General features: G+C 38.8%; 1 protein-coding gene and 1 non-coding gene across 6 annotated transcripts in view; both read right to left on the reverse strand.

Moving 5' to 3' along the window:
* Positions 1 to 1,669: 1,669 nt before the first annotated feature.
* Positions 1,670 to 1,805, reverse strand: LOC149313027 (small nucleolar RNA SNORA24). Its single transcript, XR_016281551.1, has one exon. It is a non-coding gene; the product is annotated as a small nucleolar RNA SNORA24 (small nucleolar RNA).
* An 11,752-nt stretch (positions 1,806 to 13,557) lies between these two features.
* Positions 13,558 to 24,356, reverse strand: part of LOC149313028 (bifunctional heparan sulfate N-deacetylase/N-sulfotransferase 3) — a 77,597-nt gene continuing 66,798 nt past the window's right edge. The window contains exons 10-14 of one of the 5 annotated variants that reach the window (XM_089525893.1): positions 23,025 to 23,199; positions 21,754 to 21,924; positions 20,423 to 20,532; positions 16,082 to 16,184; positions 13,558 to 15,241 (exon numbers count right to left, since the gene is read on the reverse strand). In XM_089525893.1, coding sequence (XP_089382019.1) covers positions 15,122 to 15,241; positions 16,082 to 16,184; positions 20,423 to 20,532; positions 21,754 to 21,924; positions 23,025 to 23,199 — 679 coding nt within the window. In that variant the 3' untranslated portion in view covers positions 13,558 to 15,121. Of the gene's footprint in view, positions 15,242 to 16,081; positions 16,201 to 20,422; positions 20,533 to 21,753; positions 21,925 to 23,024; positions 23,200 to 24,356 lie in introns of those variants that run through there. The other 4 variants (XM_089525894.1, XM_089525895.1, XM_089525896.1 and 1 more) reach the window with 4 other exon arrangements.

A 24,356-nucleotide genomic window follows, 5' to 3' on the forward strand; every position in this document is an offset into this window, starting at 1 on the left:
CAATTTCAAAAGCATTAAAACTTCTTTGGGTGATCTAAAGTAGGTGATGGAATACAGAAGACGTAGGCAAGCCTCTCACCAACCATGAGTGTTGCGCTCATGTTTAGGATACATTTGGGAAGAAGGAACTCTTCCTTAGCACAATGTATAGGCCATCACACAAACATCTTCCAGGGTAAGGCAGACTGTATTGAGACATCTCCTTTGACCAGATAGCCCTGTTCAAGGTGACCACCAGCAAAATACCCATCAAGATTAAATTGTGCATGCTAATTCACACATATGGATGCAAAATTAGAAATATTTGATAAATTAAACAATTGTAGTGACTTGCGCTCATCTTCGAAGCCCCTGATTTATCCTTTACGGTTCCTTTATCGTTAAGTATGGACTGGCCAGCCTTTCAGACAGAGGACTGTCCTCCGCCAGCCCTTAACACGAGGAAAGGTACCTAACCTAGTCACTTCTTCATTCACATGTGTGAAGCTCAAGCCAAGCCTATTTATGTACATTAGCCAACTAGGCTTTTGCATACAACCATAAAACAATCCAACATGTTAAACCTAAAATAGGACAATTAAACTGGTAGTAAAATATACAAAATAAAACAGATTATATCTTGTCTGTAAACAATTTAAAAGGTTCTGTTTTGGACAGGGCTAACAACATCTATTTGGCCACTTGATAGGACACAGTCCCATGTGTGAAGGTATACGGCATACTGACAAATGAGGTAAACTCTCCCCTTCCATCCCAATTTACTCAAAAGTAGCTTTAACCCACTATTCACTGACATGCCATGTTCTGACACAGGTCTGCATGCGATACATTTGTTTTCAGGCAACTGTGGTCCAGAACACACTGCAGAAATAATCCAGAATGAGACTGCTTTAACTGCCCTGGCTCAGGGCTAGGGAATCCAGGGGATTGTAGTTTATTGTGGCAGCCAGAGCTCCCTGACAGAGAAGGCTAAATGCTTCACAAAACTACAGTTCCCAGAATTCCATAACAGCACTGAGCCAGAACAGTTGAAGCGGTCTCAAACTGGATTATTGCTGCAGTGTGTTTTGGACCTGTGTCACCAGGGTGCCTTTCCATCAGAGGCAATAATTGGTCCTCCAGGTGTTTTGGACTTCCACCTCCATTATCTGATACCCCTTGTTTAAATACTTGAAAGGATGCCATACTGAAGATGGAGCAAGTTTGTTTTCTGCCGCTCCACAGAATAAGACCTAGAGCAATGGATTCAAACTACAGGAAGAGATTCCAAGAAAAGAACTTGCTGATAGTAAGGGCTGTTCAATACAGGAATATGCAGCCCAGAAAGTGAAGGAGCCTCCTTCTTTGGAGGTTTTTAAACAGAGGCTGGACGGCCATCTCTCAGAGCTGCTTGATTGAGAGTTCCTGCATGGCAGAATGGGGCTGACAGTAGCTTTTTTTAAAGAGTCTGGATAGCCATCTGTTGGGAAATGTCTAATTAACAATCTGTAAGCTGTTTTGATAGCCTTTTGGCTGAAGAATGGGGTATAAATATTATTAGTGTATTCCTGGACAGCCCTTGAGGCCTCTCTTCTAACTCTTTCATCTATGCCTCTGGCCAACTGTCAGGAGTTCTGGGTACTTAAGTCCAAAACATCGGGGGGGGGGAACACCACCACCCCAAAGGGACCTGTGCCTTGCCCAAGTCAGCGTCCCGCCCCATCTGAATGAGGGGGGGAGCTATGCCAAAAGGCAAGGCCGGGGGCTGCTCTACCATGACTAGGAAGGGAGGCTGCCACACTGGCAGGTCCCATGGAAGCATGGAGACCCTTCTGCGCATGCGCGCCATCGCTGTTGTTTCTTCTCTGGTGTGCGCATGCGCCTTTGCCCGCTGACTAGAATCGTGCTCGCCCCACCCTCGCTCTCACAGCGGCGCTTGGTGATGACGTGGCCGCGAGCCCAACCACCAGCAACAATTCAATTGCCCGCAAGCCTAACGCTCTCTCTTACCTTAGGCTCCTTTTGGTCGGCGCCTCCTCCTCCTCCTCCAGCATTCCTTACCCTCAACCTCTCCCCTATTACACTCACAAAGGCTTTCCTTCGCTCGCCATTTTACCTCACTAACCGAAACGGGTTTCAAAGCGCATGCGCCAAAACCCTTCCTTGACTCCAGGATTTCCATGAGAGAACTCCCCCTCCCTCCCTCCAAAAGCCACAACTAGTGCTATATTAGCCTTTTATGGCCAGCAGAGAAGCCCCGGATGGAGAAAGCTGTATAACGTCACACCCCTCCTTACCAGCTCAGCCTAAACCAACCTGACCTATATCGAAGCGCTGCGGAAAAGAAAGAACTCCGCCCCGGGCCGCCATTTTTATGCCAGAGGGAGGCCACGCCCCTTTGAGGGCGTTGGGGGCGGGGCCTCACGTGAGATGCGCAGGCGCTCTAGGGCTCGAACGTTCGCCCTAGTCTTTGAATTAAGCGACCGTTTAATCGTCATAGACTCCGTTTAATCCTTTCCTAGCAACCCCGTTTGTCAATAAACAGTTCCGTAGCTACTTATTGTATCCTCCTGCAGAAATAAACCGCCTTGACACCACTTTAACAACTGGCTCCATTATTATTATTATTATTATTATTATTGTCATTATTATTTATTTTATTAAATTATTATTATTTTATTAATTATTATTAATTTTATTATAATTTATTTATCACATCTATTATGTTATTATAATTATATTATTAACATTTATAGAGTGCTGTAGAGTTTGCACAGCACTTTACATAGCAAGGGTAAAACACACACACACACATACACAAAAACCTGCCAAGCGGCGTACAAACTACAACAACAACGTTACACAATTATAATATCTCTAAAATAACACTAATTATATCCAGTCTTTCTCCCAATATAGGGACTCAAGGCAGGGACGTGACATTTAAAACAATACACTTAAAACCAACGCAACGTTAAAATGTATCAATATAAAATTTAAAGAACAATTAAACCATTTTTAAAATTGAAACAGTTATGGGTTAAAATAATAATAATTCCAAATAATAGTAATAATAATCTGCTCAACATCTATAGAATCGTAGAGTTGGAAGAGACCCCAAGGGCCATCCAGTCCAACCCCATTCTGCCATGCAGGAACTCACATTCAAAGCACCCCTGACATTTGGCCATCCAGCCTCTGTTTAAAGACCTCCAAAGAAGGAGACTCGTTCTACTGTCGAACAGCCCTTACTCTCAGGAAGTTCCTCCTAATGTTTAGATGAAATCTCTTTCCCTGTAGTTTCCATCCATTGTTCCAGGTCCTGTTCTCTGGAGCAGCAGAAAACAAGCTTGCTCCATCCTCAATATGACACCCCTTCAAATACTTAAACAGGGTGATCATATCACCTTAACCACCTCTTCTCCAGGCTAAACATACTCAGCTCCCTGAGTCTCTCCTCATAAGGCATAGTCTCCAGATCCTTCACCGTTTTGGTTGCCCTCCTCTGGACACGCTCCAATTTTTCAACATCCTTTTTGAATTGTGGTGCCCAGAACTGGACACAGTATTCCATCCAGGTGAGGCCTGACCAAAACAGAATAGAGTGGCACTATTACTTCCCTTGATCTAGAGACACTATACTTCTGTTAATGCAGCCTAGAATCACATTGGCCAAGCAGTAGGACCTCTTCTTGAGACTGAGTAAGGCTAACTGACAGAATAAGCAGCATTGCTATAAAGCACCCAAATATATTAGGTGAAGCATTCTTCTACATTCTCACAGTGATCACTTTTAATAAGGTGGGAATAATTCATCTAGTTTATTTCTAGAGACCAGGATTCAATTCATGGCTCAGCCATGACACCTGCTGGGTGACCTTGGGGAAGTCACAGTGTCTCAGCCTCAAAGGAAGGCAGTAGCAAACCTCCCCTAAACAAATTTTGCCAAGAAAACTCCATGATCGCTGTTATAGCACTTTAGGGTTGCCATAAATGGAAACTATGTGAAGGCACAAAGCACAACTCAGCATATGGATTGGTTGTGGACCTATACTGAGGTAGAACTAGAGCATGGGAAAACTTACTTTCTTGCACTGTAATTTCCTGGAGCCCATCCAGCATGGCCACTGGTGGCAGTGGCTGGGGAATTCTGAAAGCTGCAAGTCAAAATAAGTAATCTTTTATGAAGGTCTGTGTACCAACAGCCACAAAATGTTCCAGGATGGACTATTTATCCAGGGGTAGCCATATTGGCTATATAGCAAAATATAGTATCATTCACTCGATGCAGTGGCTTAAGTGGTTAAGATGCTCTGTTGATTGCAAGACTGGCAGGTTGGCAGTTCAAGGCCTGGGTGCCGCAAGATGGGGTGAGCTCCCATCACTAGGCCCAGCTTCTGTCAACCTAAGTTCAAATGAGTGCAAATGCAAGTAGATAAATAGGTACCACTTCAGTGAGAAGGTAAACCTGTGCAATCACGGTGGCCACATAATCACAGAATAGACTCTTTGACTTAGTAATGGAGATGATCACCTCCTCATCTGGTTGGACACAACTTGACAACCTTGTCAATGGGGAATACCTTTACCTTTACCTTTTAGTATCATCCAAAATCCACAAAACTGTGATACCTTAATTTGGACAACCAAAATGCACATTACACATCTTGCAAGCTTTCGAAGTTCCACTGGCTTCTTTATCAAGCAAAGGTGTTAAAAATGATACAGGAAAAAGAAAGAAAAAAAATCATGTTACTCATAGCCATGCATTTGGTCAAGATGTTGTGGTTGTTGTCCTAAGTTCAGATGATATAGAAGGGTATTCATACAGGTGCCCAGCCTTCCTCCTTCTGGACATGTGGATACTGGGAGATTCAGTCCAGGAAATAAACTTTAAATTCCATTAGCAAAAGCAAAAAGCTTCTGCAATACTACAGTATGGACTACCACCTGGTGTTGCCTTTAAGGATTTTCATGGTATTCCCTTCAGCTTGCTCTGTCCTCATTGGGCTATCCTCCAACTATTTCTTTCTAAATACTGGGATCATTACTTCTTGAAAAATATTAATGGCTCAAAATGGATGATTTCTTGTTTTTGCAGGAAGTGCTGTCATCCAGTTGTCACCAAACCAAGTATTACACCTGTGAGCAGGTAAATCCTTCCCAGTGGAAAGCTTGGGTCTATGTGTGGTGTGATGAGAAGTAAAGGACAGATATGGATCTCGATAGGCTTGTAGTACTAAACAAATGCTAGGGTTTAGCCTAGCATTGTAGGGTCAACCCTAGTACTAAACAAATTTGTGATATGTTGTAGTACTAATCAAATGCTAGTTCCATTTCAGGATATTTTACCATTCAAAGGAAGAACAGTGATTAGCAAAGGCTATTCAGTATTGTAGGCAGAGTGCTCAGAAAAGGGATAGTAGCAAATGCTAATGTACAAATCGGTCTGGCCACTGGATGGTGCTTTTACTTCACAGATTTGAACAAATATATTGGGGATTTTAAAAAACCCACATTTGTTTACTTTTCTTATTTTACTTTAAGAAAAAAATTAAAAACCCAGCAAATAACAAAAACAACCAAATCTTCACATGAATAATTTTTAAATTTTAAACTGTTGAAGGAACTACCATTTTGTGCACTGACAAACAGAGCTGAATGAAATCTGAAAGGAAGGTAATTCCTGTAAAAGATGAAATGTGCTGCTCTGACATTTCAATTACTCTGACTGAGCTCAATAAAGAAACAAAACAGAAGGACACATTCACAAAGTTGTCATAGTTATTGTTCTCACTTAAAATTTTCAAATTGTATTTCAATTTTTCAATTGGCTATGGTCCCATAAGCTATTTTCTCAGTGACTTTGAATAGGATCATAGAATCATAGAGTTGGAAGAGACTCAAGGGCCATCCAGTCCAACCCCCTGCCATGCAGGAAATCCAAATCAAAGCATCCCCGACAGATGGCTATCCAGATTCTGCTTAAAGACCTCCAAGGAGGGAGACTCCACTACATTCCAAGGGAGTGTGTTCCACTGTCGAACAGCCCTTACTGTCAGGAAGTTCTTTCTAATGTTGAGGTGGAATCTCTTTTCCTGTATCAGCTAACCTTCAGTGTTTTGCTTTTTTCCATTTTGGATGCAGCAAGGTGAACAGAAATTAGTTCTTCATGTTACAGAGAACGGTTTAGGCCTTTAACTACAAACAGCAGGAACAATGTACCAGAAGCATGTACATTTTGATTCAGGGTTTGTTTAGGTTGTTTGTTTGTTTATTGTTGTTTTGTTTGTTTGTTTGTTTGTTTTCACAAAGTTCAGAATAGTTTTTTAAAAATCTAACTGACTTTGGGACATGGTTGTCACAAGTATATATAAATGTATCCCTCTCTACATCCCTCTCCAAATAACATGTTTAGGCATGTTTAAATGTTTATATATAAGTGTATTGTTTATACACAAGACTTTAAAAGAAGCTAGGTTAAAAATATAGGTGAAATGCTAAACAATAATGAAATTGCTATGAATATTAAATATGTGTAAATGTATTATATTCCACATATGGAATGCAGGTATAATGCTAAATTGGAATGCATTTAAGCCTTATCCATTGGTGTGACCTCTAGAGCCACAGGGTTTTTCTTTCCTTAAAATATAATATGAGGCTTATCGTGCCTGAGAAATAATCTCTTTAACCCATGGGTCCTTTTACTGGCCTTTCCTAATCCACTCACTTAATAAGTGACTCATGGCTCCCAGTATCCTTACCTACTAAGTGTTTTAATATTTTGGTAGAGTGCTTTTGATGTTTTTAGTTATAAATCAGCTCAAGCTACTACTCTTCTGTAAACAAGAAGAAATAGAAACTTTGTCCCGGTACAGCCCGTCCAAAAAGGACGGTCTGCCCATGCCTTATTTTGCTGTGCAAGGAAGCTGCAGCAGACAAACCGCATGGCTTCCTCGCATAGCAAAAAGAACCCACAAAAAGTGGGGTTTTTTGCAGCGCCATGACGCCGCAGTGCGTCAATGACGCTCGCGACATTATGGCGCCACGACGTGCGGATGCTAAGCGCCCGTCACATCAAAATGGCAGTGCCCATCTGTACAAGGCACTACCAGTTTGATGCCCTCATCACATGCGAGGGGCAAGAGGTGTCTGGAAGTGTCGCCCCTCGCACATGACGAGGGCACACTATCGTGCCCGTCTGTCCCACGCCTCAATTTCCAGACAGAACTTGTTAGTATCTTTTTACAGTTAGTTCTCAAATCTTGCGGTTACAATATGTACAACACATCACTTGATGCAAACTGTCTTCGTTCCAGTTTCCTCACTGACTTGGTTTCCACACAAACAGAAATACCAATATTGAGCCTTCAACAGGAGTATGAATCCCATGAAAGTCTGACTCAATTCACTCTTAACCTTCACACAGAACAAGGCAAGTATGATCCACCTTGATCTGGCTCCTAATTATCAACTAAGGGGCTATCCAGGCTAGCATGAAAGGCCAGCCTGTGGGCAGAGTCAGGGTGCAGCGTCCTGACAAAGCAGGCCCTAACTCTGCCCCCAGGGTGTCATGATGGCACGCACCACTTCAGATGGTGCACACCTTCATGATGCACCTCTGGTGCTGCGTCCAGATGACACAGAACCAAAAGGGTGCCATATAACCTGCCACTGTGGCTATGGTGTTCTTTGGAGGGTGCAAAAAGGAGTCGCTTTTTGCGGCTCCTTTTTGCACCTTCCACAGGTGGATCGGGGCCGCAGTGTGAGGTTGCTGTGTCCAGGAAAGGGGCGGTCTGTATAGCCCCTAATACACTCATTTAAGTTCACAGGACTTCTTGTGTCCTTTTAAATCTTCATTCCTTACACAGAAGTCTGAACCCTGTTAAGGCTGTGTACTGAAGCCTCTTCACTTCAACAGCACATGATGCACTCATACACTCTCAATGACTTCTCCCCCCCTTTTAGAGCTGCTCATCAGGCAGGCACACACCTTTCTGTCAGCATGTTGTGATCATTCCACTCTGCCAGTGTCTCGCCACAACTGGTAATTTAAAATGCCTAGAAATATGAGTGTGATGATGATTTAAGTAACTGATGTGTAAAACAATGCAAACCTAAAAATAAAGGGACAGTGTTTCCCTCCTGACCTCGGAGTTAGAGAAGAGGCAGGCACAGCTCCGTCCCAGAGGCAGATGAAAGGTCCTGCCTCCCTCCAATTGCCATTGCCCTGGGAAAGAAGAACCAGCAGTGTTTGCTGGACTCGATCCCATTCCCTTTTCTTGTTGTGGCATGTCTTTTTAGATTGTAAACCTGGGGGCAGGGAACTCTCAAATTAATAATATGTAAACTGCTCTGAGAGCATTTGTTTCTGAAGAGCGGGATACGAATACAAATACAAATAATAATAATAATAATAATAACATAAATAATATATTAATATAATATAAATATATTATTAATTATAATTAATAATAATAATAATTATTTCACTTAGAGCCTAAATACCTTGGAGACATCAGATCTGGTCTGATCCTGGAAGCAAAACAGCATAAGCCCTGGTTAGTATTTGGCTGCAAGACTGCCAAGGAATACCAGAGCTGTAGGCTATATTTCAGTTTTCCTTGCCTAAAAGAACTCTATGAAATTCATGGGGTCACTAAATTAAGATGCAGCTTGAAAAGACATACACATAAGTTGTATTCATAATCCTCTATATGGTTTGGTTTATTTTTATTCTGCCTAAACTACTGAGTCTATGGGCATCTATTTCCATTGGACAATTATTGAATCTTCAGTGAAGAGAAAAATTTCATGCCTGATAGTATGTCAGATATTCTTATTTTCCACTGTTTGCTTTAAGCATTTTGTTCCACTGTATTTTGAATAAATAACTAACTCTGAACCACTTCTGTAGGGATGGCTGAACACCTGTACTTGGCTTCAGCAAATTCTCTGATTGGAAATCAATGAGCTGAATTGGGAACTTCATGTATGTCCATTACTCTGCCATCTTCACTCTTGATTAAATACTGTTTTAGCAAGGCTTTGAAGGACTGAAGCACTAAGTAAAAACTAACAGTGCAGTCCTGTAACTGCTCAGAAGTAAATACCATTGAGTTCAGTGACTTATTCCTAAAGAAACGTTCATAAAAATGTAGCTTAATAAAAGTAGAAAAATGGCTATTAAGGACTACTTGAAACTCATCCAAACTAAATGTGTCCAAGACACTTTTTGCACAGAAGTAGAAAAAGTCAAGGAAGTGCAAAGGCAGGTTGAACATTAAGGAAACTAATAGTGATTTATGTAATTTTAGATGATGAAGACACTGAAATAGTTCAAGATTTTCTATATCCTGGCTCAGTAATTAATTAGAATGGAGACTGCAGTCAACAAATCAGAAGAAAACTAGGAAGGACAGCTATAAAAGAATGAGACAAGATCCTTAAGTGTAAAGATACATCATTGAATACTAAAGTGAGGCTTGTCCATGCAATAATATTTTCAATTTCTATTTCTATTTGTGAAAGCTGGACATTGAAGAAAGGTGATAGGAGGAAGAAAATCACCTCATTTGAGATGTGCGGGAGAGGAGTTCTACGGATACTGAGGACTGCTAAAAGGACAAATCAATGGGTCCTAGAGCAAATCAAGGCTGCATTCTTTCTAGAAGCCAAGATGAGATGGTCATACTTGTGACAAATAATGAGAACACATAAGTCACTAGAAAAAACAACAATATTTTGTAGGATGGAAGGCAGTAGGAACAGAGGAAGATTACATTGCAGAAGGATGGACTCAGTGAAGGAGACCACTGTCATGAGTCTGCAAGATCTGAGCAGGGCTGTTGATGGTATGATGACTTGATGGTCTCTCATTAACAGGGTGCCTCCCCATAGGTCGAAGGTGACTTGACAACAACAAAGAGTTCAAAGAATGGCAAGTCTCAGGATGTAGTGTTGACAGCTTTCCTAGTCATATGAATATTGATTATAGATGGGACATAAAATGCTAGGTCCTGATACATTGGAGTAACTTGCTCATTAAACCATTCAGAGGTAGCAGTTGTTCCATATATACATACATATTTGTTCATCATCATCATCACCACCAACACCACAATTACAGTAATATATTTATACTGCCTTTTCTGGAAAAGTCTCCACAAAATGGATTACAGAATAAAATAAAACAAGAGGCAAAATACCCAACTATAATTACAAATTAAAATAGTCACAACAATATAATGGTATTTTTTTAAAGGAACAAATGAACAAAACAGTTACAAACATCATGGGATAACCTGGTCATCTAGGCCCATTTAAAATCAGCCTGGGAAAGAACCATGCACAGAGATTAGGGTAGGGCATTCCATAATTATGGGATTGCTACAGAGAAAGGTCCAAACTTGACTACATCAACTGAAATCAATCCAGACTAAATTAAGTCTCTTTGATGCCAATGTGTTTGCTACAAGTTATGATTAACTCTGGATCCAACTGTTACTCCATTTTCAATACCTCTCCAGAGTGCTATGCTGCTAAGTAGTGTTACTGTGGGTAGGGTGTTTCAAATGTGGAGCCAGTTTAAATGCGCCCAACCACTACTAGCAGCAGCAGTAGTGGGCAGTGACACAAACTGAGGATCTCTCAAGTGGAATCCATAATCTTAGAAAGCTAAGAATGCTATCCTACAGAATTCTGAGGTTTGTAGTCTGGTGAGGCATCAGACCCCTCTGACAGATTAGGCTGAATATCTCACCAAACAACAAATTGTGTCAAATTGCTTTATTTCTGCAGTGTGGAACACCTGGTACTATTTCTGATTTCTTTGTATGATTGTGAAATAAATCTTACAGGAAGAAAACCAACACATTTGAAATATGGTACTGGAGGACAGTTTTACAAATACCATGGCCTGCTAAAAAAACAAATGGATCTTAGAGCAGATCAGGCCTGAACTTTCACTAGACGCCAGCTAGACACTGAGGTTGTCAAACTTTGAATATATCATGAGATGATGTGACTCACTGGGAAAGACAATAATGGTCAGTAAAGTGGAAGGTGATAGGAAAAGAGAAGGACCACCCTGCAGCTGGATTGATTCAAAAAAGCTAGAACCCTGAATTTGCAAGAATTGAACAAGGCAGATTGGTGTTCTTTGAGATTTCTCATTCATAGGGTCTCCATACTTTGACGTCAGCCTGTCATCGAGTAAGTGCAATAATGATGCACTGACATCATGATACAGTATGTGCTTCATTTTACCAGGTGTTGAGATGTTTTCAGCAGCAGTCCCATATCTATCTGTTTTCAATTCCTAGTTCTTTTCTGATATCCTTTATCTAGACTAGAGTAAGAAGCCTCTGCATGCAAGCATTTGTCCTACAAAAACTATGGTGCTCTCCACATGTGCTACTGTCTAAACCATTTCTATTCAGATAGCACCAGGCTTTGACCACTCAGTTTTAATAGTGCAACTGCTGAATTTTATTTAAACCATCTGGCATGTGACAAATTAATGTAATTGTTGTAGGTTTCTCTGTTGATTATCTTTATTTTAATATAGGATTAGTATCCCTTACCAAAAATGTTTGAGATCAGAAATATTTTGGATTTTTTTGGATTTTAGAATATTTGCATATACATAGACATACATAGAGATGGGACCCATGTTTTTAACATGAAATTCATTATACATAGATTGAAGGTGATTTTATACATAATATTTTAAATAATTTTGTGCATGAAACAAATTTTGTGTAGTAAAAAGCAAAGATGTGATTATCTTTGCCACCAATATGAACAATTTTGGATTTGGAATATTTTGGATTTTGGAATTCCATATAAGAGACACCCAACCTTTAGCATGAATGTGGAACTGTAGCACACTTGAAAAAAACATCTGGTACTGAAGATAAAAAATAAGTATCAAGGCAATAAAAATAAGCAACGTCACGGAATAATGTTATCTACCTGGAAACAGATGGCAACATTTTAAAAATAAAAATAAAAACCTCACACAGTCAGCTCTGTTTCTCGCTTGGTCTCAAGGTTCCATAAATGTTGAAGAAACAGTAGACAAATTTGCAAATTAGAATAAAATCACTACCAAGTGTTGAAGCTATTTTCTTATCAGAGTTTATTGTTGCACAGCAGAAATCATGCCACTATCAGAATAATGTCTAGTTTTATATTTTATTTTTAAAAAACTGAGAAAAAACATTTCCAGCAATTTTCATTCAATATGAATGAGAAGAATATTACATCTATAAACACAGAAATATCTATTTTACTCTTCCTGAGGAAGCTTCACATTTTTCAGCAATAATAAAGTATAATTTGTACAATATATTTTGAAGATTAGTTCCACTTCTTATTCCTTATGTATAGGACTGGGCACAAAATGCAGCAGAACCACAGTGTTTACTTGGATTGTTTGACTGACACACATTATTGGTTTGTTTTTCTTATGTTCCTCTCCCATTAATACTACCTGCAAATAACCAGACTCCTTTCTTACTAACACAGCTGTTTCAGATAGGCAACTTTCAACATCTTTTTCACAAGAAATAGGTTAAACTAAATATCTACAGGTGGTGCTTTATTCGAGCTGCCGTTTAAAGAAATGAGAGGTATTAAATGTCACTCTGAATTTTTGAATGCTTTTGCAGTGCAATCCTGTTAACACCTATTTAGAAGTCCCATTAATTACACCGAGTCCCAGTCAAGTGAGTACAAGATTGCAGTGTAAATAATTCCCAGAGTACTCCCCATGTTGTGATGTCTGCTATATCTGCAGTGGTATAGATGGAGACCAAGGTTCGATTCCCAGCTCGGCATGAAATCCACTAAGTGACTTTGAGCCAGTCACATGCTCTCAGCCTAGAAAGCCCCATAACAGGTTCACCTTAGGGTCGCCATGAGTCAGAAATGATTTGAAGGCATTCAACAGCAACAACAGATAATTTAAGAGGGCAGGGTACCCGCAGTATATGCAGGCACTCAGCAGATCTATTAGGTCTCAATACTACTGCATATGAACTCAAAGCCCAATGTCATACTCTTCTGTCTTCTGCCTCTGTACTTTGTGGGGGAAATTGGTTGTGGCGAACAAACTGTCTTACCAAAGTTGTTTGATTGCCATTCCTGATTTCTTCTTTTCAGAATGCCTGGCTCTCTAGTAACTAAAGGCTAATCTAGTGTTAGTCCAACCTATTCTAGACCCACTGAAATGAATGAAATTTAATTGTAAAAAGTACCATTCATTTCAATGTATATGTTGGACTATAGCTAGGTTTAGTCCTAACTTTGAAGACCAATGCTTCAGAGACAGCTATAGCTGTATATAGTGGGATAAGGAGCAAATTGACCACTCTGTGGCTAAGAATGCACAGAATGAAATAAAGATGTTAGGATGAAAAAGATACCTGCCTGAATACTCAATAGCAATTTTACATTTATTTCTAACATTGGAACAGCAGAGATGCAATATGAGATTCCAGGAAGGCAATAAATAGTTTTAGATAATGAAAAATGTAGGAAATGAAAGTAATAGCTACAAAGGCTTTTAAAAAAAATAAAACTAGTGCTTTCTAAAGTGTGAGCAGTCTAATCAATATAAAGTTGAGATCTCACTCCATGTACTTTTAAACATTTAAGACTGCACTGAAACCCCCCCAACAAAAAACCAACCAAAAGCATGGAAAGATGTAATGGAGTAAATTACATAAACCGTTGTTAAGGTGACAAATCATCACCCTTTCCCTCCACCAATGAAGGATTATGAAATCTGATGTCAGTGGTATATTTTCCAGTTCCAGACAATTGGGAAAAAAATCATAATTTTTTTTTAACTTATCCCAGTTAGTGACAAAAGATAGTCAAATATATATATATTAAAGTCATAGGTATTGCACTGGCATTATGCTTTCAGAGTCCCAGTCACTTGTACAGGTTTGAATTCTACTCCTTTTAAACTGTTTTACTTCACAAAATACATGTTTGGTTCATTTGCATAACTTACACAAGTTCTACGCAAATGAAACGGTCAAGGTCTTGTAAGTGATGTTAATGCCTTCCTACAGTCACCAAAGACCCCAATACTACAAAGGGTAAATGAAATGTGTAATAAAATGTGGTTGAGAGAATTTTTGTTATTTCATATTCTTGGTTGGATTTATGGTATTGGCACAGAGCTACATGCATAGTACCTGCAGGATCGACAGAGAATCAGTTCATGCACCTTTCTCTTCCAACAGTCTTCTGTTTGGGAAAAGACAGGTTCCACAGTGTTACAGCAATTCTCCACTCTACAGATTGAAGTGAAAAGACTGAGCCACAGAAATCCAAGTATATGATGCAATTTCTTCCTGTAGATACTATCCTGCTTATTTAGTTGATGGTACTGTTTCTTACTAATTGTGCATTCCTAAAAACATTTACTTTCTTTCCAAACTGTGAAACCTTAACAAAATCAGTTCCAGATTTAGAAATCAACTTGGAAATGGGGGACGCATTTGGTATTTTGTGCTACATATTTTCTCATTTTTAAAAAAATATAAGACACATCATTGTAATCAAACAATTTGAAAACAAAGCAGGCAGACAGTGGGTTACAAAACTGACATGAGACATCATATTCTTAAAGTGATATGAATACACCGGTAATATATAAATTGTAAATATTTAGTACATTTTTGGACAGCTGTGTAGCCTTGTTTTTGAAGCCAAAACCAGTTGTTATTCATTTCCACATGTATGCACAACATTTGGTAGGCACAATCCACTTGAAATTCTCTTGCGGCAGCTCCACTGAAATGAGTAGTAACTACATGAACATTCCAGGATAGTCATGAAGATCCTATTTTAATGTGTCTGGCACTGATGGCCCTCCTAGTATATAGTACCCTATTAGAATCATTATAAACCCACAAATTGTTCTGAAATCCATATCCACCAGAACACTTGCACACTTTCTCATAGACAGCTTTCCAATCTATGTCACAAACCTCATTCTTTTGGTTTCTTTTGAAGTGAGATATTTCCCAACAGCCTTCTGCCAGATCCTGGAGACTTTAGGTCTGATTATGTTTGAAGTGAAGGAGAGCTCTCATCTGACACTTTTTTTCTGCCAGTGCTATCTCACTTTTTGTAGCTCCTGTCTCAGCCATGATGGCAGGGGTTGTCCTAATTTGTGTAGAAGCTTTGACAGTTCCACATTATGATCTCTGTAGTAGCTTGACAGGAAAACCCTGCACTGATGGATACAAAAGCTGACATATTATTTGATGAAATACTATGGTATCTTCCTATTAGTTTTATGTGGATCTGAACAGTATCCAATATATTTTATTAAAATCACATTTGGAAATAAATATTAGCAGAGGAATAACTACAAGAGACATTCTTAGCCTTCCAGGAATATCATATACAGGGAGGAGGATGGGGAACTGCACACACTCATACATTCTGACTACAAGTTCTATTTTCTCTTTAGCTGGAACTGCACCTTTGCACAGGATAATTGGCTCTTTAAATCCCAATTTTGCCCTATTTCCCCCATCTGATAAAGCCCCCAGTTTTTGAATTCTACTAAGTTGAATTCTACTAATTCTACTAAGTAGAATTCTAGTCCTTAAGAAAAATTATTGTGTTGAAGGTATTCGGGGCACTTGAGAAAAGTATCTGAATGGAGGAAATCAGGGAGAGTGAGTCTGAAATCAGAAACTTTCTCCTCTGTTACAGCAGATGCAAAAAGAATCCAGTTTAGAATAGATTCATCTATAAAATTCTGAACCTTTCCAAGTAATAAAGAAATGTATTATAATCACATTGCATAGTATAATATTTTTGTATGTTTCCAGGGGAGCTTAGTACAACATAAAAAGCTAATACATTTTAATCACAGTCCATATGGATAATTATGAAACAAATGACATAATTGGTAATTAAATTAAATTCATTTCTAAGTTCCATTCATTTCAAGAGGAAAGTTAAATCTAAGCTCTAATTTATTTAACCATGAAATCAGTTGGACTTCAAAGGATTTTATCTTTTGTTGGATTTTTTCCATAGTGTGGTAAGAATAAGGGTTTACCTCAGAATCCATTGGAGGATATTTTCTGCCTTTGCTCTTTCCAAGGCATTTTGTCTTTCCTTCTTCCAGGAGTTGACACCAGAACCCTTTGTGTGAATCAAAGCTGAAACATATAGTATCTTTAGACACAATGATCATTATATCATTCTAAGAATGCTTCAGTTTAGGAATCTGAAAAATGTAAAATCAAGCTTTATCTCATTGCTGCCTTGTCTGCTACACTGCCGAGCTAGTTTACAGGTTTAGCAACCTGTAATGGAATCACTGTGAAGAGAGGTCGCAGGTTCAGCCAGCCACTACAATTGTCTGTTACTGAAACATCGCCTTCGAGTTTTCCCTTGTTCCGTACTCCCACAAAGAGAAGACAGCTGCTGCAGTCCACTCACCATTTTAAATAGCAGCCTAGTTTTTACTTGGTAGAAGGAATAAGAAAGTCATTGCCTGGCTGCTTGCTGTCTTTGTTCTCTTGGTATCAGCTACTCTTGTCTGCTGCTGAGAAGAGGAAAGAATAGGAAAAAGCAGCCAACATCACCAAGAACAAAGGAGGCGAAAGCCAGACAATAAATGTTCTGTTCTGTTAACTAAAAGCAAGTCTGATAACAGTGAGTGGACAACAATGAAGTGAGCTCTCTCCTTGGGGCCAGGGAAACTTGAAGGGATGTGTGAAGGAAGTGATTGTCTGACAGCCTTATTGCACAAGAAAACCAAGTGTAAATGGAGCTGGAGAACCACACGATGTCATAACACTTCAGTTCTCTTCCTGCGGGAAACAGTTGTGAAAGCATGTCTTTTGTCAAACTGATTTTTCCAGCCAGAAAAAAAAGATGTGCTTTTACATCCATCCCTTCATGGGCAATATCTGGTACCTAAGTCAGACTTAGTGAATACACTTCCCCTGTGAATTTCCACAAATCATTGGAATTGCAGAGTGATCATGCAACACCATTTTCAAAGTCCTGGTATCGTGAGGTTTGGCACACAGAAATGTAACTATGTTGCCAGTTGTGAGGTCCAAGAAACCTGTCGTTGAGATATCACAGCTTTTAAACAGACTGATATTAATCAGTAGCCTGCCAGTTTATTACAATCTATTCCACTTCTATGATATGTAGTCCAATCATTTCCTTGTATATTCATCTCCTTGATAGCCTTATCCAGTCTTTCGTATGAAATATGGAATTTCAAAGTAGTGCCCTTTGATCCTGAGCAATATTTTGGTAGAACTGTTTGGAATTCAGTTCATTGGGGACACATATCTCTCTGTGATCATCCATCAACAGAAATGTGCACAAAGAATCACAGTATAGTGTTTGACTGGCCACTTATTTGATCTTTAAAGAGCATCACATAGAGGCCCTCATAAGTACCTCAAGAAAACACAAATGTGTGTACCATCTTTATGTGTGTGTGCATATACCTTAAAGTTGCCTGTTAACTTATAGCTATTCCATGAATTTAATAGGGTTTTCTTATGAAAGGAATACTTAGAGGTAGTTTTGCCAGTTCCTTCCTCTGAAATATAGCTCTCAGCATCTGGTATTTGTTGGCAGTAACATGAATATAATTTATACAATTGCATTGTTTTTGCCTTCTACAGAAGACTGATTCCTTTTTTTTTATATATTACATTGATGTGGGAGCCATTGCAGGGTAATTCTTTCACAGGCCTTGATACAACAGAAGAGACACCAAGTTCTGTACCTTGTGGTAACTTCTGTCTCATTAATTTACTTATTATTTGTTTGGCACAGCTTTCTTCTAGGACTGGGACTCAAAGGGGTTCATACCACATAAAAGCAGGTAGAAATACAGACTAAACAAAATGTTATAATGCTTTTATAATGTTTTAAAATTGCGGCAAAAACACAATGTTCCACAGTTTGGGAGCAGCCATCAAGAAGAACCTCTCTCATAACCCCACCAAATGTGTCTGTGAGAGTGGAGAATATGGTCCTTCAGATAGCCAACAGAACTGTTTGTATCCTGGTTCAGTTTCTGTGTGGGATGATAGATATTTGTCTTATCATAAGGCAGGGAGAAGCTGCAGCATAAGGTTCTTTGAGCCTGTTTTTGTTTTAATTTTAAGAATTAAAAGGAATTTTTATTAAAAGATCTGTCAAAAAACTGCCTAAAAGAACTCTGTCTAAAAGAAATCGGAATTGACTCATCTTTCCAACAGTGATTTATGAAAAGTCAATTAAAATTAATAGACAGATTTGATTTAAGATATTGATATATCAGTGGGCATTTCTGGCACTTCTAAAAAGCAGCAGGAGATGTTTTTCCTGGCTATATCACAGTCAGTCCTGTACTACTACTTCGCAGTTCCATGCTGCGCTTCTTATTAGTCTCTATTTAATAGCTGAGTGGCAAGCTGGTCCTGAGAATAGTGCATACTGGAGTGTCACATCTCACAATTTGGACTTTGTTTGTGGTCCATTTGTCTCAACTGTTTGGCTCCCACCATTGAAGTAGGGTGTGGAGGACCCTCCAGATGCTGCAGAGCTACAATTCCCTTTATCCCTGATCACTGGAAATACTATCTGAGGCTGATGGGAGTTTAATATCATCTAGAGGGTCACAGGTTTTCCATGTTGTGCACCGCCCTGATTGCAAGAAGGGTGGTATAAAAATAAAACTATTATTATTATTATTATTATTATTATTATTATTATTATTATCTCTGATTTAAGCAAAGCTAGATCTTTATCAGCTTTTGTAACTGAAGTACAAACAGAGCGACCAACAAATCGGGCATCCAAAGCTAAAATAATTCCCAGTGCAATTTTACTGGATTTATACCAAGGCATTTGAAAGAACAAGTTACTTAAAATGCACATCTTTTAACAAATCTTTCTTCACAATTCAAAGTAGACAGAGAAAAAGAAGCATAGACTTGGAATTAGATGCAGATAGGAATAATTCACAGCATCCAGGTCAAGGGCTATGGTGTAAAAGCAGCTGAAAGCTCAATAGAATTACTCTAGGGGTAAATTTGATCCATTATGTCTTTACAAAGCACTTGACTTTATCTCATGGAAGATAAAGTCAGTTTTGCCACATAGTCTACAAAAAAGAAAAAGAAAAAAACAGCACAATTGACTGAGAGGAATTAAATAGAGAACTGTCTGGGAACGGACAGCATTCTTTTCTGAGAGCTTCTTACAAAAACAGACAATGGGCTCTCATACAAAGGAACAGACTAAGGTTATCAATCTCATTTTAAGGGCAAGTGAATAAATGTTTAAACCTAAAAGGTTTGTGTACATGACTGTTTATTATATACACAGCATTTGCTGTATCCCTGACATGGGCATTGTTGTGTCTTTCTAGCAAGTAAAAGAAAAGTGGCTTCTCTCCTTCCTCCTTCTAGATGGTGAATCTTTTGCTGCGAATTAAACAGGTGGAAAGGCATTCCACTCTTTTCACCAATTCAAAAGGCAGAACCAATCTACTGGAGACAGCCTTTGTCTGTCTAGAGTCTGCTGATTATAGAGTAGTTCACCACAGACGTGTTTAAAACATGATTTATAGAAATGATTTTCTTCCCAGCTGACAGACTTATTGTAAATTAGATAAAGTGTAACTTGTTAACATCCAGAATAGGAAATCCTGTCAACAGTTCATATATAAGTGAAGATCTTTCTGTGGGAATTAAAAGGAGGAACATCTTCAAACAAAACATGCAATTAATTTTTAAAATTTGAAACAGTGATCTGGTTCAGATTATCACAGCCCTGTTAAAGGATGTGGGATGTCACTCTTATAAACAGACAAGTATTGAGGATGTTTATGCCCTCCTTGTGTTAGTCTTTCTCATGTTCAGAGGAAATTTCTGAAGAGAAGTGCTTCTTCTATTCATGGAGACTCCAGGCAATTCACATCTTTTCATAAGCTTACAATACACAAATCCATAATGCCTGAATAGAGGCCCATAAACAACCTTTTGCCTTCATATTTATCTTCCCTTTGCATGACCTAATGAATTAAACAAGGACATGTCAAACTAAACATAATTTCCCATTTGATCTACAGCAAATTGTAAATCTATCATTGTTAGCTCCAAGATAAGCCACAAACATAACCATATTATGAATTTGGTTTAAGGTCCTGGCTTATTCCAGAGCTGGTAACCATTGTTTTCTGGTTCAGATAAAATTGAAAATTACAGCTAACTAAAGATAATAACAGCTCATAAGAAAGTAGAGGAGAAATTACTGCATGAATAGGGAAAATACTCATTCAGAACATATTTTGTCATCTGATCGTGTGAATTGGTTCATTCTCACAAGTATTTCTTTACTATGTGTACTGTATAAATAAATCATGGAATTTACTCACGTTAGGGCTTCTGAGTAATTATAATGTGGAGTAACTCCAAGAAACTTTTGCACTTCATCCATTACAATTGCTGGGTCATTTCTTAGCTGCTGTCCATCAATAATTAGTAACTGGAAAAAAAGAAGGTAAAAAAAAAGTCAACCATGAAAACTGCATTTAAAATTCATTATCTGTCAAACTCCCCCCCCCCCCCCCCACACATATATGAAGCTTAGTCTTTAAAAGGAAGAGTGGTGCCCCAAGGATCAGTAATAAGTCCATTCATATTTATCACCACCTTTAATGATCTAGGAGAGAGATAAATGGCTCACTAATTAAATCTGAAATGATATTAACTTGGAAGCTGCTTGGAACACCAGTAATGGCTGAAAAATAAAGCTGAAGGACCTAGAAAATTAAGATCTATCAGTAGAAAACCAAACATAATTCACACTGAAAATGGACGCAAAAGGAATTTTGATGAAAGGGCAAACTGTGCAACATACATGTGCACATCTTTTCCAAAATATCAATCAGTGGTGACAGTTAATGTCACAAACAAAGCAGGAAACTCAGTTCTTTGAATACGTGCCATACTTTAATTGCTGAAGGACCATCATGGTTGAGCAGGAATCTCTGGGATATAACCATCTGGGCTGCAGATTTGACAACTGATAGCTGTGAGACCAAGCCTTTTCAGGTGTCCACTGGCTGACAGACAGTGAGCTGTGGTACTCTGTGAATCGGAGATTATTTTAACTAGAAATTGCATCACAACAGTGGTGAAGAGGGCTTATGTCCTTTTGTATGAAAGCTCATTGTGCAGGGCCTGCTTGGGGCTTGTAGGGTCCCCTGGAGCTTAAAAAATCAGAAAGTATATATATTTTAAAATGAGAGAAGAAAAATTACAGCATGTTGTGTCATGGAATATATGTATACACAACATATACAAATAAGACAGTCAAAGAGGGGGCATGGGGTGAAGGGGGGTAAGGCAGCATCTACATGGGCACACCTCTGCTCAAATGTCCTGTCCCAGTGGAGCACTGCACATGCAACTGTGTGCAGGTTCATAAGGATGGCCATCCAATGGAATGGCAGTCGCCAGCCGTTTGCTCCTGTGATGGTACACATGGAAAAACACTAAAAAAAAAGTACATGCACCGTGTGATCATGACATGCACACTCCAGCCCCTTAGGAGCCGGCGGTGCAGTTGGTGGGGACTCGGATCACTTTTGGAAAAGGCAACTTCAGGCCGCTTTTGCCCCCTTTTTGTTTCACTCCTTGGTCACTGAAACAAGTCAATATTCAAAGAGATATGGGATAGTTTTAAAGATATGTAGTGGTTTACCTGGTAAGGTGGAAAGTAAGTGAGCCATCTTTCTATGTGGGTGGCATACCACCCAGGTATCAGGCATTTCTTTTGTAGAGCCTTAAGGTCAGGTGAAGCATGGTGCCCAGCAGTGATAACCTGATAGAAGGTAAACTTTAGAGCAGTAGCATCTTTGTGTGATCGCTGATGCTGAAAAGGCAATATTGTAAAAAGGCAAGTCATTGTAAAGAAGAGTGGCCAGACTGCAGTATTCACAGGATTCTTTTTTGCCTTGAAAGCTAATCTGTGAGGAGATGTTCAGTGCATAGAAATGCCTCCTTTATTTTTGAAGTTCTTGCTTGTATACAGCCACTGTCTCTCTTCAGGACATGAAAATAATAGTCCCTGAATTTATGGAGACTAGACTAATTAAGTCCACATTTTTTTTTTTACAAAGTATGTGATAAATTAAATTAAAAATGCCATATTGCTTGCTTTGAGTAAATGGCTAAGCTATGTACAAAAAGGCTGTCATTCTTAACCTTTCTGGAGTCACAACCCCTTTAGGAATCTGGTGAAATCTATGGACACTCCCCAGAAAAAAATATGCACACGAACATACAAAATATTAATTTAATTTCATGTAGACTAGTCTCCAATAAAATTACACCTAAAGGCTCCCCCCCCCCCACTTAACATTCATATAGAAAGGAAAAATTTCAAGGAATAGGATGGAAATCAATGAAAAAGACATTGTTTTCACTCCCTATTTATGAACCACCCCAGACTCCTTATTTATGCTAGTAAGTTATAATGCTAAAATTCCACTTTAACTGTCATAGTTCAGTGCCTGAATTTGGAGTTCAGGATGGAGTATTATTCAGAATACACATCCAGGAAGCTCCAATGCTTCACCAAATTACAGACTGCAGAGGGATGTTTCCATGACAATTAAAATAGAATTTAGTGTTATAATTATGTAGTATGAATGAACTCTATGAATGCTAGTTAAGAATCTCTGGTGCAAAAAAAAGTAGGAAGAACTATATAAACCTATGTAGAAATAAATGCTAAAACATTTTTAATTGAGTATAGGCCCAACCAATTTGTTGAGCTGCTTTGTTGAAATACCACTTTATTTCAGAGAGGGGAACCTCCTCTGTGGGTTGGATGAGACCCACAGAGTGTCTCCAACAAACCAGGCCATGTTCAGAAACAATAAAGAATTTAAAGATATTTAAATTTTAAACAACTTGCAATAATTTGTTCTATATTAATAGAGAGCCTACATTAATTTGTAAATTTCCCACCTGGTACCAGGAGTATGCTCGATCTGATGGGTCAATGAGAATGGTGATGACCTTTGCTTTTGGAATCAAAGAAGCTGCTCTTTTAGGGGCTTCTTCAGAATGGAAATAGTTGGCACTCTTCTCAAAGAGAAAGTCCGTTGTGACATTAGATGGTGTAGGAAAAAATTCCATGTACCTACAAAAAGAATATCCTTCTTAGAACGGTTTAGAAGTCTTAAAAATTATACATAATTTTCTAGCAGAACTAATTACTTTTTTGGTCTCTTATATATAAAATATACCAAGCACAGATATTGTCAATCTAACCTTTGTGCTTTGTCAGCTAAATCATATTTTTGCTAATTAGATGGAGAGAAAATTACAAGAACAAGACTATATCTAAAATGAGATTCTTATGGAAAATATGGAACATGAAATTTTGTCGATACAATCTGCCTTGGGTCAGTTTAAACTTGATTTTTGTCAAAGAAATAACAGATTTATTAGGTTCAAAGTTCTGTGACAAGGAAAAAAACTTGAAAACTGACACCTCACAAACCTAGTTAGAGTCAGCAGTATACAACTGCTTGTTCTCCTGATACAACCACAGTTTTTATCTGGCTCCAGAATGATAGATACACTGATTCACAAACAGTGCTAAATTAAAGGCTTTTTAAATGACATGCCTAGAACTCACCTTGGAGCTGCCAAAAATAATTACACTTTTATGGGCTCCTACAAGAAATGATACAGATTTACCTCTTATCTTGCATGAGATAAGTTGGTAAATTTGAAGTTGGTGACTTCAAAGACCTGGAATATTTTGTAATGCTTTGTTTGGGCTAATACCAGTGTTATATTATTATGGAGCGTGCCATGCACAGCTTTCTCTCAGGCCAAGGATCCCAGTGTGAGCTTCCCCATACAAAGGGAAACAGATTGGAGGGGGTACTATTGTGAGGTGGGCTATGATAGTTGTAAGGGAAATGGGCATAGTATGGTCTGGCCAAGGGCCAGTTAGGAATGTTGAATGAGGGGTGGATAAATGGTTTCTTTCTCTGAGATGATCCGAGAAGAAGATATGATCTTGTGAAATTTGGAGTGAAAACCCAAAGTGGCAGGGGGTGTGTGCCCTCATCAGTGGGACTGCAGCATTGGAATAAAGGCTTAGTTCTTCTTAACCTTTCATAGCATTGTGGTTGTGGTAACTGGAGTGGGTGGGTGAGGAATATTGTAATTCTTAGGAAAGGTAAGCTTGTTGGTCATCCTTACTTGTACCAAAATTCATTGCAGCTGGGATATTTTATTCATCAAATCTAAATACAGTAACCTCTCTAGGCAAAAGTTGCTGTG

Source organism: Sceloporus occidentalis, unplaced genomic scaffold, assembly GCF_023333645.1.
Source record: "Sceloporus occidentalis isolate IW3139 unplaced genomic scaffold, rSceOcc1.0.p SCAF_5, whole genome shotgun sequence".
Lineage (NCBI taxonomy): Eukaryota > Metazoa > Chordata > Lepidosauria > Squamata > Phrynosomatidae > Sceloporus > Sceloporus occidentalis.